Source organism: Atractosteus spatula, chromosome 16 (genome assembly GCF_055471065.1).
Source record: "Atractosteus spatula isolate fAtrSpa1 chromosome 16, fAtrSpa1.hap1, whole genome shotgun sequence".
Lineage (NCBI taxonomy): Eukaryota > Metazoa > Chordata > Actinopteri > Semionotiformes > Lepisosteidae > Atractosteus > Atractosteus spatula.
Window position 1 is genome coordinate 938,850 of NC_142721.1, and position 15,533 is coordinate 954,382.

The following is a 15,533-nucleotide window of genomic DNA, read 5'->3' on the forward strand; positions in this document are numbered from 1 at the left end:
TGTTTTTCTAGACCTCCTAAGGTTAATTAATCAAATCTCAGCCATCTCTCAGAGCAGAAAGGCAGTACTCGATATATTTAGACACAGCAGAGCTAAAACTCTTCTTACCTGTTATTTTCAAAGCATCTGGTTCACCTGTAAACTTGCAACAGAGGTGCACAGGCAGGCAGGTACAGAATTGAGGGAAGATACAAGAAGGGAAGCAAGAGAAAGAAGAGGGAAGTCAGTTTATGACAGAGCGATACCCCATACACCAAGCACGGTTTCAAGGGAGAAAGCCCAGCAAGAGAAGGCAACAGAAGCTGGACTGTGGCACTTTCTTTCCTACATGCAGAACAGTCAATCTTACCATCCATCCATTACCTACAGCGAGTCGTGGGCCAGTTCATCGCAGAGCACACATACGGATAATTTAGAGACGCCAATTAACCTAGACAGCACATCTTTGGAAATTGGGAGGAAACGGCAGAACAGGCACAACCCCACAAGAACATGAGGAGAATGTACAAGCTTCACACAGAAGGTGCCTGGAATGAAATCGAACCCAGAGCTCAAAGGTTGTGGGACAAACAGCACTAACTGCCATGCCTCTGTTCGACAAGTCAACAGAGCGTCATACTCTGTTACACAAAGGTGCTCAGATATTGCATTTGTTTAATACGGGTGTTCAGGTACAGTGCTTGTTTGTTATACACGGGCGCTCAGATGTTGTACACATCATACAACCGTGTTCAGATACAGTGTTTGCTAGACAGAGGTGTTCAGATGTTGTAATTGTTAAATAGGTGTGTTCAGATACTGTGATTGTTATACAGAAGAGCTCAGTTGTCGTACTTGTCATATAGGGGAGTTCAGATACTGTGTTATGGAGTTACCCTTTTGCTGTATGTGCTTTATGTGTGTGCTCAATTACTGTACTTGTTGAAGACAAGTACATGAAGGTGTTCAGCCCTTTAAAGCATTAAAAGTATGTTACAAATAATGATCTGTCCAATATTAACTCATAGCTGGTCTTACCTGTTGAGCTGCTGTACGTGTCAACACTGTTGTGCTCTGGTTTTCGGTTGTCAAAAACGTGATCATACGTGATGCTAGGAATGGTGGGTGAGTTAAGGCCATTATCCTTCTCGCTTTTCAGCTTCCTCCGAACCTTCACCTGAAAAGAGCAACAGAAACTCCAGAGGTACAATTCAAGCTAAAATTAATTGATGGCTGAGTATCCCTGAGCCTGGTGGGATTTGTTCTAGCTGGGCCTTCATCAGTAGTGCTCATTGCTACCGCTCCTGGGCCTTGATTTCAAATTTATCCTGATCAGGGGTTCTCAGTCCTGCCTCATGGAAACCCTTGTGTCTTCTGTTTTCTGCTCCAAATTCTCAATTTCCCAACCATAGGCTAACTTATTTAATTTTATGGACCTTTTTTTTACATTTGCTTCCAGTTCTTAAAAAGTTTGAATAGACTTGCATTTCTTAAGAACTCTGGGCTAACTAGTGAGCTTAAGGACACCACGCATTCAGGTGTGCAAGCTGATATATATCCAACTGGCCTTTAGCAGAAGGAAAGACACAGCCTCTCTGTGAGTGTTCACATTCCAACCAGTGTCCTTCACACACGTTTCTGTTCATCCATCAACTGATCACCTAATAATACACTTTAAATAGTGTACTTTGAAAATCAAGCACCATGTATGGAAAAAAGTCTACACCAGCAAGCTGAACGGTTGCAGGAACTAATTAGCACTGATGATCCTGGACCCTACTGGAATAAAAACGAGACACAGGATTAATCTAGGAGCAAGACTGAGAACCCCTGATCTATGGAGCCAGAGCATGGACTCACTCCTAGAATGTTTTATAGGTTCTCTTACCAGGAGGTTCTCAAGCTTTTTTATAACAAACATCTCAATACCAACACTTACATTTTAGAGATCATTAAGCCATTTTAGGCAAATGATCAAAAAGAAGCCCCTGTGTCTAACTGCACTGGCAGCCTGTATCAAGGACTGCCACAGGGCTCACTAGAACAATCTGACTCTGATGACAAACGCACCACACTTCCACCGTGTAAGAACATCTGCTCACAGAGCCCTCTTGAACACCTGCACAACATCTCTATGATGAAAAAGGATTTCTCATGGTCGTTAGGAAGCTAAAGATTCCATCTTGCATTTCCAGGCTATAAACGTCTTTCCCCAGGATGTGCAGGACGGTCCCCACACTAACCGTTTTCCTGGGTCTGGGGCTGGACACCACGGACGAGTTGGACACGACAGGTTTCTTCACATACAGCTTGAAAGTGGCTGAATCTGGGTTCTCGGCAGCATAGCACCTCCAGGAAGTCTGTGAAAACAGCACAGATGATTCCGAGTGGTGAGGGAAGATTTTCACCAGTTTGAGCAGAACTGGAAATAAGTGCTGTAAAGTTATTAGAAAGATAGAGTTTTAAAGAGGATAATCATGAGGATCATCATTTTGAAGAGGATAATCAAATTATTACCCTACTGTGCATCTTTAAAAAATGAAATATTTTGTAATGTGTAATTTGCATTTGATACATCAGTCTATTCTCCCTTTCACACTACTGAGTCAGAAATGGAAGCAATAAAAAACACATAAACCTCAAAGCTTTTAGGTAGGATACATAAAGAATGCAATTTTCAAAGCACACCTATATCAATATTGTCCAAGTTTTGATGTCTTTAAACAAGGTTTCAGATGTTGTCCAGCACAGTGGTAATCTATTACTTCAGCAGTTCTGTTTACTTTCTTATTTCTGTGGACTGAGATTCTAAATTCTACACTATGTACCGATAGACATATCTTTATTTTTCACTCTGAACTTGTGCGCAGTGAATTGGTTTTTATTGTTCTATGTTTCGGAACAACCTTATGGTAGAAATATGCCCTAGAAGCTGGCAGTGAAGAGTTTTGAATAGATGGCGGCTCGGGATCTCGAGCGAACAGACAGCACTACTTTCAAGGAGGCTCTGGGTTTCACCTCTATACTTCACAGTGATGACATCGCCCACTGACGGTCATGTCATCACAGTGTCGGCAAAAGCGATTCAAATGCTGACAAATGAACACAGGTCTGAAACAGCATGCAAGAGCTGAAAAGGCTACATGGGTAGTGCGATGAACCGGAGCAAACTGCCCCTGCTAAACGCAATCTGTAGGACCTCACCTGTATAAGGGAAGCAGCTGCCGGTATCTGTCTGTTGAAGTGTTTCTGTCTCTGCTTCTGCTGCACCTTGAGAGCAAAGCCAGAGCCCAGGATTCCCTACACAGAAGACCAGAGAGCGTGGCTTAGCACCAGCCTTCTCACAGAGCGCCATTCGGGACACATCCACACGAACACACTATCACCACGGAGGCAGCTTCATTAGAATAAGGCTGCAAGGGGTTACGCACATTGCAATCATCTGACATTTTCTGTTATTTTCTCAAACAAAACAAAAACCTGATTTTGATTGCTCATTTTTGAGACAATGCCACACATACAGTGCCTATAGAAAGTCTGAACACCCTTTCCAAAGAAATATTAAATCAGAATCTATTAGACCTTTATTTACACCTTGTAATGCACAGCCTCCAAGTGTACAACAAATGCTAAAACATTCTGAACAGTAATTACAAATGAAAACCTAGAAAAGTGGGTTGGATACAGTAGGTTTACATCCCCCCCTCAGTAATAGCAATTGTAAATTAACTTTGGTGTAACCAATCGCGTTGAAAATCACACAGCAACCTAACCAGCCTCCACCTGTTCAGTTGTTGTGATTCTGATTATTTCAGAATAAAAGCAGCCGTTCCTGCAGGTCTCCTCTGCTGGGTAGTGCCTCTCTATGGGCAACAAGGAGCTGCTGTGTCAACAGACCACTGGGACAACTTTTTTGTTTCTGGGTTAAAGTAACAAAAATAACAAAATGTGTTACTTTGGAAAGGCTGTGTAGACTTCTATAAGCACTGTATATAGAATGCACATGGTTGGTAATTTTTCAAAGATTTTGACTGCTGCTTACTTACACAGAAGATAAGAATATACAGTTACATCCTTCCTCATAGGGTTTATTCTAGAAACAAATTCGACATTAACATTTTCTATGAAAACAAACACTTCATTCATCTGACCCATTTCCTGATGAGTCCCAATTAATAATATTAAAGGACCCTACTTCCACTGGGAATGAAAACAAAACAAAACCAAGAGCAATTCATAACCTGACATTTCACAATGTTTCGGCAGAAATGTTTGTCGCACTTCTTTCAGCACTACAACGGCAAAATATGGGTAAAGGGTGAAGCAAAAGCATCTGGAACAATAATGGGAAACTTCTGGACAATGAAAGGGAAATGGCCCGTGTACCAAGTGAGTATTTCACTCACTTACTCCGTGTAAGAGTTTGGACTAAGAACAGACAGTACTGATACTCAAATATGGGTGGCATAATTTGTATCCCTCAGGGATCAGTACTAGGATCCCTGCTCTTCTTAATTTATAGCAATGATCTAGATTCTGATACAGTTAGTAAACTACTCATGTTTGCAATATCAAATTAGGAGGATTAGCAAAAACTGTAGAAACGGGAAATTAAATTTAAAAATTGACATGAAATTCAAGACTGGGCAAATGTGGCAGATGACATGCAAATTGCAGTGCATTACACATAAAAAACTAATTTACAAATACAACATAGAAGGCACTGAATTAGAGGAGACTACTTTTGGAAAAGCCTTGGGGGTTTATGCTGAAACATCATTTACATCTTCTAGACCGGGGTCAGCCACCTGGCACACAAGGGCTTTTTAAAGACACGTGCATGAAAGCAACGAGTGCAATAAAAGACTAAAAAGCCATGAAGAAATTAAGTTAAAAATGCTCAAAACTATGCCTGACTGTTATGTAATCATCTAGACAATGTGGGTAAGCAATATAAAATGTAAACAAAATGTTAGGATATATAGTCAGGAGCATATAATTAAAATCTGATGTTACAATCGTACAATCTACGAGTAAGATTCCATTTACTGTAGAGTACTCATGTACCATTTTGGTCACCATGTTATAAAAAACAGATATTGCTGTTCTGAGAACAGTCCAGCGAAGAGCAATGAAATACATTCTGGGGCTTTAATGGAATATCCTTCATACTGACAGGTTACAAATACTGAACTTTTTTACTCCTGAACACAGACGATTATCAGAGGACCTAATCTGTGGGTGTCAGATAAAGATCCAAACCTCGATACTATGTGTGATAATCACAAATGAAATGTTAAGACACTATTTGCTGATTAAATGTCAGTTTGGACTGATTACTGTCAAAAACCTTTGTAGGCTCTGGATGTCAGGGGACTGTAAAGTTCTCATTTAAAACTATTAGACTAATTACATGGTTTAACTTGCAGAACTACAAAAAGGGCTTTAATGGAGTGACTTACCGCTGGGAGAGCGAAGAAAGAAATGGCGAAGACTGAGAAGCAGGATGCGATGGTCTTTCCTACCCACGTCTGGGGCACCTTGTCACCATAACCTATGGTTGTTACAGTAACCTAAGGGAAGAGTCAAGAGACCAGTAAACCCTTCAGCATTTCTCAAAACAGAAAATACATTGCATGTCTCTTCCAAGACATACAAATGCATACAGTACAACAGGAAACCATTAATATCAGCTATTATCAGTGTAACAGATGTTGTAACACAGAAGTGTAATGTTGTTTGACCTCAGGACACAATCTCCTAGTGAAGAGAGTGTTAGTGAACACACTGAGCACCATCTGAGAACCTGCTGTTAAGTCATAGTGAAGAGTGTTGAAGTCTGTATAGGTGTGCTTACTGCAAGTTACCACAATCAGTACCAGAAATACCAGGTAGCTGAAGGAACATGGTTTAGAAACAGATTCCAGCAGAACGGGTCAATAAATTCCTAGCGTACAGTGAATCAACAGGTAATTACTGTATATCACATAATGATTTTACATGGGGTTTGTGTCAAAAACATCTAGAACAAATGCTAGCAAGTACTTCTACAGTATATACAGTATCCATCCTTCTTTACTTAGGTTTTGACAGTCCATCAAGGCCATACGTTTTGAGGAAGTGAGCTGTATCCTATTGGTGCAGAAAAAATTGAGACATTTTAGAATGGGGACAAAAATGTCCAGTAATTTTTTTCCCAAGATATACTGATGCATTTCTGTCAGCACAGTGGTGCAGTGGGTAGCATTGGTGTCTCGCACGCTGGGGCTCTGGGTTCAATTCTGGACCTGGCAGCTGTCTATGCGGAGTTTGTATGTTTTCCTCAAGTTCATGTGGGTGTCCTCCAGGTGCTCTGGTTTCCTCCCACAGTCCAAAGGCATGCTGGTAGGTAAATTGGCTTCTGGGAAAACTGGCCCTGGTGTGAGTGTGTGTGCATTTGTGCTGTGTGTGTCTGTGATGGACTAGTGTGCTGTCCGGGGTGTGTGAGTGTTTGTGATGCGCTAGTGTCCTGTCCAGGGTGTACCCTGCCTTGCACACATTGCTTGCTGGGACAGGCTCCGGCTCTCCTGCGACCCTGTATTGGTTGAAGTGGTTAGATAATGAATGGAAGGGTGACTGCTCTGTGTTTCAGCATTACGGTCGGCTTATAAAGCTGGGAGAGTTTATAATCCTCATGTTTCCACTGCAGGGCCTTGCATTCCCACTGAGAGCTGCTGGGCACACACACTCAGACACCGCAGACGTGGGGGTGGAGGTGATTGGGGAGAAGTTCGTGTGAGGACAAAGGCCAGAGATCAGCCGCGATGAGTCAGTCTCCCAGCCAGGGCTCTCTAGTCTGCCAAGTCAGGCTCTGCCTGTGTAAATGGCACCCGCACTCAGACAGTCAGAGTGCTGCATGGCTCCTAGGTCTTTCGGAAACAAAAGACACTTAAGTGGCGCTTCTGATACTACCCAAGATCCAGTGACATGTTGCTTATAGCCGAGACTAAAACCTCTCACTGTAGAGCAGTGCATTCTCTGATTTTTCCCAGGAAGATGCTTTTGTGCTACAATAGTAAAGGCATTGTTTGTAAACACAAACTATTCTGTAATTCGCTCGGGCAGTCTGTGACAGACTGAGCGTGTTATAACCAGGGTTTATTAATGCCAGAAAAATAATCATTACTAAGTTTGAACAGTACCAGACTCTTCTTCTACTGTATTTTTGTTGTATTCTATTTTCAAAAAAAAATTCTAGTTTTAAAAAAAGGTTGTCTGACTGGTGGGACTGACTTTTTATGCTATAATAGATATTTTATAGTATTTGCACTATAAAATACATTCTCCTGTTCAGAAAAAAACAAGGTATTTTAAAGACGAAATGTCCTTTCAAATTGAGTTCTTCCAATCGCCTGAATTAGCGCTGATTTGAAAACAAAGTACTGTGAAGAAATATTTTGTTAATGTTAGAGTGTAGAAGCTGATTGCCTCTTCAAATTAATGTTCAAACTACTGAGTCATTAAGGAAACAAAAAATGAGAAAACATTTTAATGAAAGTAGTGATGTAACATTCAGACGATAACTAAGTCCACCCAAATGTATCCACTGATCCATTACCAGCACAGCACTTATTCCTCCACAGGCTGGAGCCAAACACAGAGACGCATAGCAGAGAGTCATTTTGAGTAAAAGGACTGTTTTCTACAATTATTAAATTAAGCAAACATACTACATGGAAGTATATTTACACCCACAGTCACTATTTCTAAAGGAAACTGAGAGAAATCCATTTTCCCTAGAAACTCCATAGTTATAGATTAGAATACTTACATTAATATTTGAGTTACAAAATATTTAATATTTAATAAGTCTCAACTAATTACATATTGTATGATCATTATGTGAATTAGCAATTCTGTGATAAAAGCATTTTCAGGGATTCATATTATCATCAAACCTGTTAATAAATCCCAGCCATCCGGAGCATAAAAATAAGTTTATTTGTGTTGAATGTTCCCAAAAAGCCATAAAAATAATTAAATGATCTCATTTTCTTAGCTATAATAACAGGCATTTCGAAGAGAATGTGCATTAGTTGCTTTATTGTACAACATATAATACAGACAACAGATTTTGCCATTTGGATGTTGGATTTAACAGACTATAAAATATTGATTTAGAAAAGTATGATTTAAGAGAAAAATTACATTTTTCTTCCTCTTCATGACACTTCATCTTTGATTTTTTGCTTTGCAGGGTCATAAAGATAGCTGATGACAAAAGATTGCTGGCATTCTTAAGCAAATATCTTTCCAAATACGAACACTTTTTCCAAAACTCACAGCTGTTGTGTTGATGCAGGATTTGGTGGTTTGGATGTTTTTGTTTTTCCTTTTTAAATATATTATAATGTTTAACTTTAATTAACAATTGTATTATGTACTGTTGCACATGGAGCTGAGTCTAAGCCTTTTGCAAATTGTAATGAAGCTTTTATGAATTTTAAAGCTCCCGTCTGCAGCTGGACTAATACCCAGTACACGAATCTGATAAGGAAATTAATGGGTGTGATACTAACTTGCCTGTAGCTACAGTGGAATATGAAACCTTGGCTAAATCCCTAACAACTGGGAAGATGCTCTGGGATCAGGTTTGTTTGTTTGTGTTTGCAGTTTCAGCAGGAAACAGGAAAACACACGCCCCTGGCTTAAACACAGTGTGATACAGCGATAGTCCGGGAAATGGGATCCCACAGCACTGATCACTGAATGAAGATACAAGCATTAATCTAAAGACAGGGAGACAAACAGCTAAGTGAGAATAAAAGTCAGGCTCATTTCGATTAAGGCAAACTGTGCCTAAAAGGGACCTGAGGGGCAGAGAAAACCTGAATTATTGGCAAAATGAACTGAAAGACGTTTTAAACCCAGTCTGTGTGATTTTTGGCATGGTCACAATTGCAATTTTCTTCAATAACCAATACAAATTCAACAGATTTAACAGAATTTTGGTGGAGTTCAACACTACAGATTGGCAGTTGTATGCATTTTAAAAATGATTTCTTGTCTTAACTTACAGCAACTCTACTAATTTCCTGTGTTTGATTTTTGTCCTGCTAGACCTTAATAACAATTTTAAAAAGCACTTTCAGGTGTTCATCATGAAAGGAGATTCCATAAAATATGAGCTTATCCATTAAAACACAAATATCCATCCATTCTATTTCCTAAATGTTCATCCAATGCAGGGTCTCGATGGAGAAGGAGCCTGGGGACACCATAGATGGGATGCCAGGGTACACACTATGCGTGACTGTGCTATTTCTTTAATACTCATTCATGATAGCAAGTGGTACTGCAGCAAAGGTGTCCTAATGGATTGACACCTTTAAGACAGTATGTCAATTCTGTGGAAATCGCTGGCAAGCACACAAGTAATTGGCAAGCAATTAGCTCACAGTGAACTGGATTTGCCAAGCAATAGCGTTTAAATGGCCTAAATCCTGCACGACCCCTGTGAGATTGCTGTGATGTCACAGAGAAACATACAGCACTTCTCATCAGTGCTCTCTCTCCTCTAAGCCCTGAGTCAGTGACAAGCGGCAGTGTCAGAATTTGGGGGGGTGTCAATCATAAGGGGGTGTGGCAACAACAGGGCATGTGAGGTTGATAGGGGCGTGTCTATGACAAGGGGGCGTGGCAGAGAATCTTACAGCAGATTGCTCGTTCGCCTTGCGTCCACAGGGGCTGTAGCAATAGGGTCCAATGAAGAAACACCCAGCAAATTCCAAAGCGGATGTGTATTACCCACAGAAAATAAGTTCATTTAGTGATTGAGAACTTAATTTGGGAAAAAAAACACGTGTGATTTAATCAGTCATGCTTACCACTCCCCACCACAGGGCATCGGCATAACTGCCAAACTCATTGGTTCCACTTGCATCGACAGCGTCCTTCTCAGCCAGGTACACGAAATAGGAGGAGAAGATCAAGCCCAGAAACCCAATGTACAAGGTCGTTATCAGCTCCTGGAAAAGACACAGCTTTCAAGAACGTTTCTGCAAACCAAGTGGGTCCATGAGTTCAAGGACTTCATTAAAAGGTCTGTGTTATGGTAATTCAGCTATGTACCTGAGTAATTAAAGTCTGTATTAAAGGTACAGATTGTGGAGAAGCACTGCATTTTATTCCTAAAACTGAGACAAAAAAGAAATTTTCAAGGGAATAAAACTGAAATGTCAGTCCGCAACAATCTTGCCTCCTGTGTCTTTTTGGTTTGGGATATTTTCTCCTCAGACAGACGACAGAAGCAAATGCGGTGAGGGTGCCTGACTTTAGCCAGGATTTTCCAAACTAATGAATGACATTACTTCTCCAGTATAGTGTTACAGTGGGAGGCAGTTCTGGTTCCAGCCATTGAAGGACTGTGTTTCATCTTGTGCTTTGGTTGTTGAATTCAATCATCTTTACTTAAAGTGATCCATCTGCTAAATCACAGGTGACTAACAATCAGATGGCATTAAGACTCGTAATGTAACAGAATGGAACAGCCTTGTCTAACCTTGCCTACTGTAACTGTGGTGTCAGGCGTTGAAATACCTCTAAAATTATTGTAATAGAGGATGAGTTTACAACTATGTTTGCAATTATAAAGGATAAGTAATTTATCCAGCATGATCTAATCCTGCCCCTCAAAGCAGCTCATGTACTGCATACACTATACTGCACCTGTACAAACAGCACAGGATATTGTATTTCATCCCACTAAACATGATTATGTATTCAAATTATAAAAAGTATTTATGCTGTGTCCTGCATCCTATTATCTTGGGTGTACATAGCATTTGTGTTCTTCCATTTCAAGGGTATTTTTAATATTATGAAAAGTAAAGAATAAATTCAACAAAGCTCTGTAAGTAAGACTTTAAAAACACTTTTAGTTCTGAAATTTGTCACTTTAAATTTGTGCTTATGTAACCTCTACATCTCAAAATGATGACAGAAACATGATGACCCAGTTCCATTAGGGTAATTTTGTTATCCCGAAGAAAAGATATTTGTGCTCTGGAATCAGTCAAGATAGCATATTGAGAAGCAACAAGATACACTGTGGCTACTCAAGTCCTACAGTGACAGGCTCAAGGAACTGAACCTATTTCAGCTTTAACAGAGACAACTAGAAGAGGACCTGATACAAGTATTCAGATTCCTCAAAGGCCCTGACAAAGTCATCTCAGACGTCTTCTTCAACATGAATGGTTAAACTCGATCCAGAGCATGCAAGCGGAAACTACATGGAAGTATACATAAAATAAGAACAGGAGGCACGTCCCTATCCAAAGGTTTATGGGAGTGTGAATCAAGCTCCCCAGCCTTGTGGTTGAAGCCAGTACCCTAGTTTCTTATAAGAAATAACTGATCAATTAATTTCTACCTACAGTACTGGGCTAGATGGACAAAATGGCTTCCCTTCATTTGTATCCTTTATTATCGTCTTATGTTCTTGTGTTTCAAGTAAGAAAGCGTATTTTACAAGAAGTAGATTTCTTCCATTAGCCCCCACTCCCCTTTCTGTAGGAGAAGTGAAGGATTAAATAACAAACTCAAGCCAAAAGAAATAACTCGTTTGGTGGCCCGAACACACAGTTTGCTCCGCAGACAAAAGCAGGAGGCTGGAGACCAGGGTGGGGTGTGCCAAGGCCACCGGCCTAATCTCTGTGATTAAGGTGTCACGCTGGGAGGCCCACCTGTCGATGGATGAAAACAACAGACCCCAGCAGACGCCAGGTACCCCCCTGACGGTCCACGTGGAGCATTCGCAGGATCTGCAGGAACCGGATCCCTCTGGAACGCAGGGAGACAAGAACGGTTTTCTCTGCTCGTTAAAGCAAACTTGCTTTGGTGCAGGTTCTTACGGCTGCTGAGGCAAAATCTACACTACGTGATATACCACCAGGTTAATACCACTGCTTTGCCCTATTCCCATCCTATGAATCTTCTAAAGTAAACCTGGCAATGCAGAGTGGAGGCTTAAAAATATGCAAATTTGCTAAGCTCAAAGTTTCATTTCAAAGTAATGAGGTACACTTTTATTGAAGTCAAAATTGTGCTGTTACTGTGCGAAGAAAGCTTTACTACACAGAGTCTGAAGTTTTGTGATGCTCCAGCTACAGGCTGGTTTTTCAATAAAGGTTTTAAACAGATTCTCTCTAATGTAAGAAGAGGGGAAGAGGTCTGTTTTAAGTGAAGTATTCTAGGCTCACTGGAATTTAAAACATGAACAAAGAAACAAATGAACAAGAAGTATTTTCAACACTTACCCTGACAGAAGTGAGACTGAACAGAAAGGATGGTACTGTATATTAACCATGTTTTGAAACTTTTTAATCTGACTTTAAAGGTTAAACAGCTTTTAACAGAAGTTTGACAACCTAATTTGGTGGTCATGTGTAATGGTCTGATGAACAGAAATAATACGCAGTACTATATGCATAGATCTAGAATGATCGAACAGGGAGCACACAGAGAAACTGTTAGAAAACGTTATTACCTGACAGCAGAAGTGGCAAACACTTGTCCATTGGATCCCACACTAAGCACTATGACGGAGGCAATAACCACAATCAAATCTGAGGGGAGAGAACAGGAACACACTGACAGTCTTAGTAAACAGCACATACAGTAGGTAAAATGAGCACTGGAGGACATTTTCTTCTAACTTAAAGGGAAGTCATCTTAAGAGGAAGAGGAGATATCTAAAGTCAACACAGATCACAGGGAAACAACTCTGAGAACAAGGACAGATAAAACTTTATCCCCATTTTAGTGTTGCTGTATTCATCTTGTTCTAATCAACCACATAACTGCCGTGAATAACCTTGCAAAGCTGAAATTGGCTAGTTTTCTCTCTACAATTGGGGGTGTTGGACAAATAAAGTGGAACTCGAGAGTTAATCCTCACGATCCCCTCTGTCTCTGAGCACCTTTCTTTCCCATGACTGCTAGACCCCATTAATCTCACACCTCCTTATTCCCTGATCGGCAGACAGGCTGCTGGCATCCCCTCTTCCCTCATCCGGAGGCTCCTTCTTTTTCCCCATCTGCCCTGCCCTCCCCCATTCCCACCAGTGTCTGAGCAGGACCGCAAGCTTGCAAGCCTCACCACACGCAGGTGCTTAAAATGGGTATTTTTTAGATCTGTCTGTCCTTTGGAAGTAATACAGCAGCCTATCAGAAACACAACTTACTGATCAACTCAAGCACAGGAAAAAGGATCACATACAGAAGCACTGGAATCTTGAGTCTTACATAGAAGTTGGGATTATTAATCATTTTTGCAAACATCTTTGATTCACTTATTGCTGAGTGAATAAGTCAGTTTCATGTGAAGGGGCCAATAGTTTGCTTTAGTCCTTTGACAGCAGAACCCATTTTTGTCATAAACTGTAAATGAGCTTCAAAAGTCTGAATGGGTGTAGCTCGTTTTTAAATGTGCCCTTGCTGGAAAACACTGTGCAGTAGAGTGGACGTTCTTGCTTTGCTGATTCAGAGATGATGTGCTTACTCAGGGGATTAACGGGGCGATGTCGTGCTGGAGAAGAACAGGGGTAACACTGTGGCGATTTGTTCTGCTCACCAATAATGGAGATGGGTTTCCTGGCAAAGCGGAGCCTTCCCCGAAAGCCCACGTACTTGCTGCGGCACCCTGCCGACCACAGCCTCACCACATACTCCACCCCGAAGAAAACCACCAGCACGATCTCCTGCAAAACAAAGCACAGCCCCAGGTCAGACCAGCAGGCCGTGACGCAAGGAAAACCAAGCCAAGTCCCTGTCGCGACACTTTGGGTTTAACCTTGCAGTGCTCTTAAGATATTAACTTGAGCACCACCAGAAACAGGGGACAGTACTTTTCCCTCTTGTCCACTGTGCATCAGAGAGTATAAATATCTGCTTTCCGTGTGACAGCCTGCATCAGACCACATGTGAAACACTTGTCTGTGACAGTCTGACATTTCACTTAATATAATCACCTCACTTTTTAATAAACATCACAGAACATGGTGCCTTGGAGGCGCAGGGTTAGCATTGCTGCCTCACGGTGCGGGTGTTCTCTGCATGGGGTTTGCATGTTCTCCCCATGTTTAAAGGGGTTTCTTCCCAGAATCCAAAAACATGCTTGGAGGTTAACTGGATCCTGTGAAACTGGCCCTGCAGTGGGTGTGTCTGTGTCCTGTTCACAGTGATGAGATGGGGTCTCGGCCACTGTGATCCTGCACTGGACACGCGGTGATGATAACTGTGGGTACCATTGTACTAAAAAGACTTCTGTCTCTCTCAGTATATGTAGCTAAAAAAGGAATTCAAAGCAGTTGTATTTTTACAATTAAAATAATTTAATATAGATAAAGAATTAAACCAACCTTAAAGAAACTGATCATTTAAAAAAATGTCTCGGCCAGACAAAGAACACCATAATGAATCAGAAAGATAAAGTTAGTTTAAACACAACAATTGACTTTAAAACATTTTCATATATAAGTCTTGGCAGTTAATTTAAAACGAACAATGAAAAGGAGTAAAGCAGTGTGTGTGTGACAATATAGTGATTACAGACAGGTGTACTTACCACTTAGGATTAGAAAATTCTTCTAAATTAAAGAATCAGTCAAAAACCATTTAGGTATCAAATTGATTTCAAGTCTCCAACATGGGAACAAAATTCAGACAAAGAATCACAGTGAGCAAGACTGCATAGGCACCAGCCTAATTAACAAGTAACTACAATATTAACACAGCACAACATTACTTCATGACTCGACATTGATACATGTCCAGTATCAAAATCCCTTTAAACATTTTTTCATTGTTACAATGTGCTATTTAGAACAAAAAGGTCAAAATGTCAAAATCTGTTAATATGAGGCATACTGTGTTTGCAATGATTTTTTTGTTGGTACCAGTCAAAGTCATTTTGGATGCAGTGCTAATGACTTTCCCATGTTTGAGCACAAAGTGAGAGCTGCGCAATTGAATTTTGCCAGATATGAGTTATGACTTGGCTGAGGTGCCATCTGTTTTGCAACTCTGGAAATCGTGGCGCTTTTGTCCAAGAAGAGTGAGCAAAGTGACACCGAAAACATGGGGGCAAATAAGCTCTGAAAAATGAGAGGGGTCTCAACTCCCAGCATGGGAAACAAGGCATTTGGACTGGAAAGAAGCCAGCAAAGAACCAAAGGTTACCTTGTACAAATATCCTCACATAATAGCAAAAACCAACAGGACCTGCCCAAGCGCAGTGGGCAGACGGACACGCAGGCGGTGCTGGAAACGCAAGAACATCCTGGGGACAAAGGGGCAGACAGGCCTCAATGGTGACTGGCGGCCTGTGTCGGAACGGCAGGCAGGCATGTGAAGTGGACAAGGGCGGTTTCGATTGGCTCGGGGGAGCGGGGAGATGGGCCAGTCGGCTTCATGCCAAGAGGCATTTTTCACCGTTGATGCCGAGATAAAGGGCCACTGCCCCAGCAGAGACCTCTGCTTCTGAGGGAACACTGGGGGTTGAAAGAGCACAA

General features: G+C 41.1%; 1 protein-coding gene across 1 annotated transcript in view; it reads right to left on the reverse strand.

The window, feature by feature from the left end:
• kcnq1.1 (potassium voltage-gated channel, KQT-like subfamily, member 1.1) overlaps nt 1–15,533 on the reverse strand; it is a 287,753-nt gene that overhangs the window by 213,282 nt on the left and 58,938 nt on the right. The window contains exons 4-11 of the mRNA XM_088934931.1: nt 13,595–13,721; nt 12,509–12,587; nt 11,706–11,802; nt 9,846–9,986; nt 5,442–5,552; nt 3,184–3,279; nt 2,223–2,339; nt 1,018–1,156 (exon numbers count right to left, since the gene is read on the reverse strand). Of these exons, the coding sequence (XP_088791057.1) occupies nt 1,018–1,156; nt 2,223–2,339; nt 3,184–3,279; nt 5,442–5,552; nt 9,846–9,986; nt 11,706–11,802; nt 12,509–12,587; nt 13,595–13,721 (907 nt within the window). The remainder of the gene's footprint in view (nt 1–1,017; nt 1,157–2,222; nt 2,340–3,183; nt 3,280–5,441; nt 5,553–9,845; nt 9,987–11,705; nt 11,803–12,508; nt 12,588–13,594; nt 13,722–15,533) is intronic.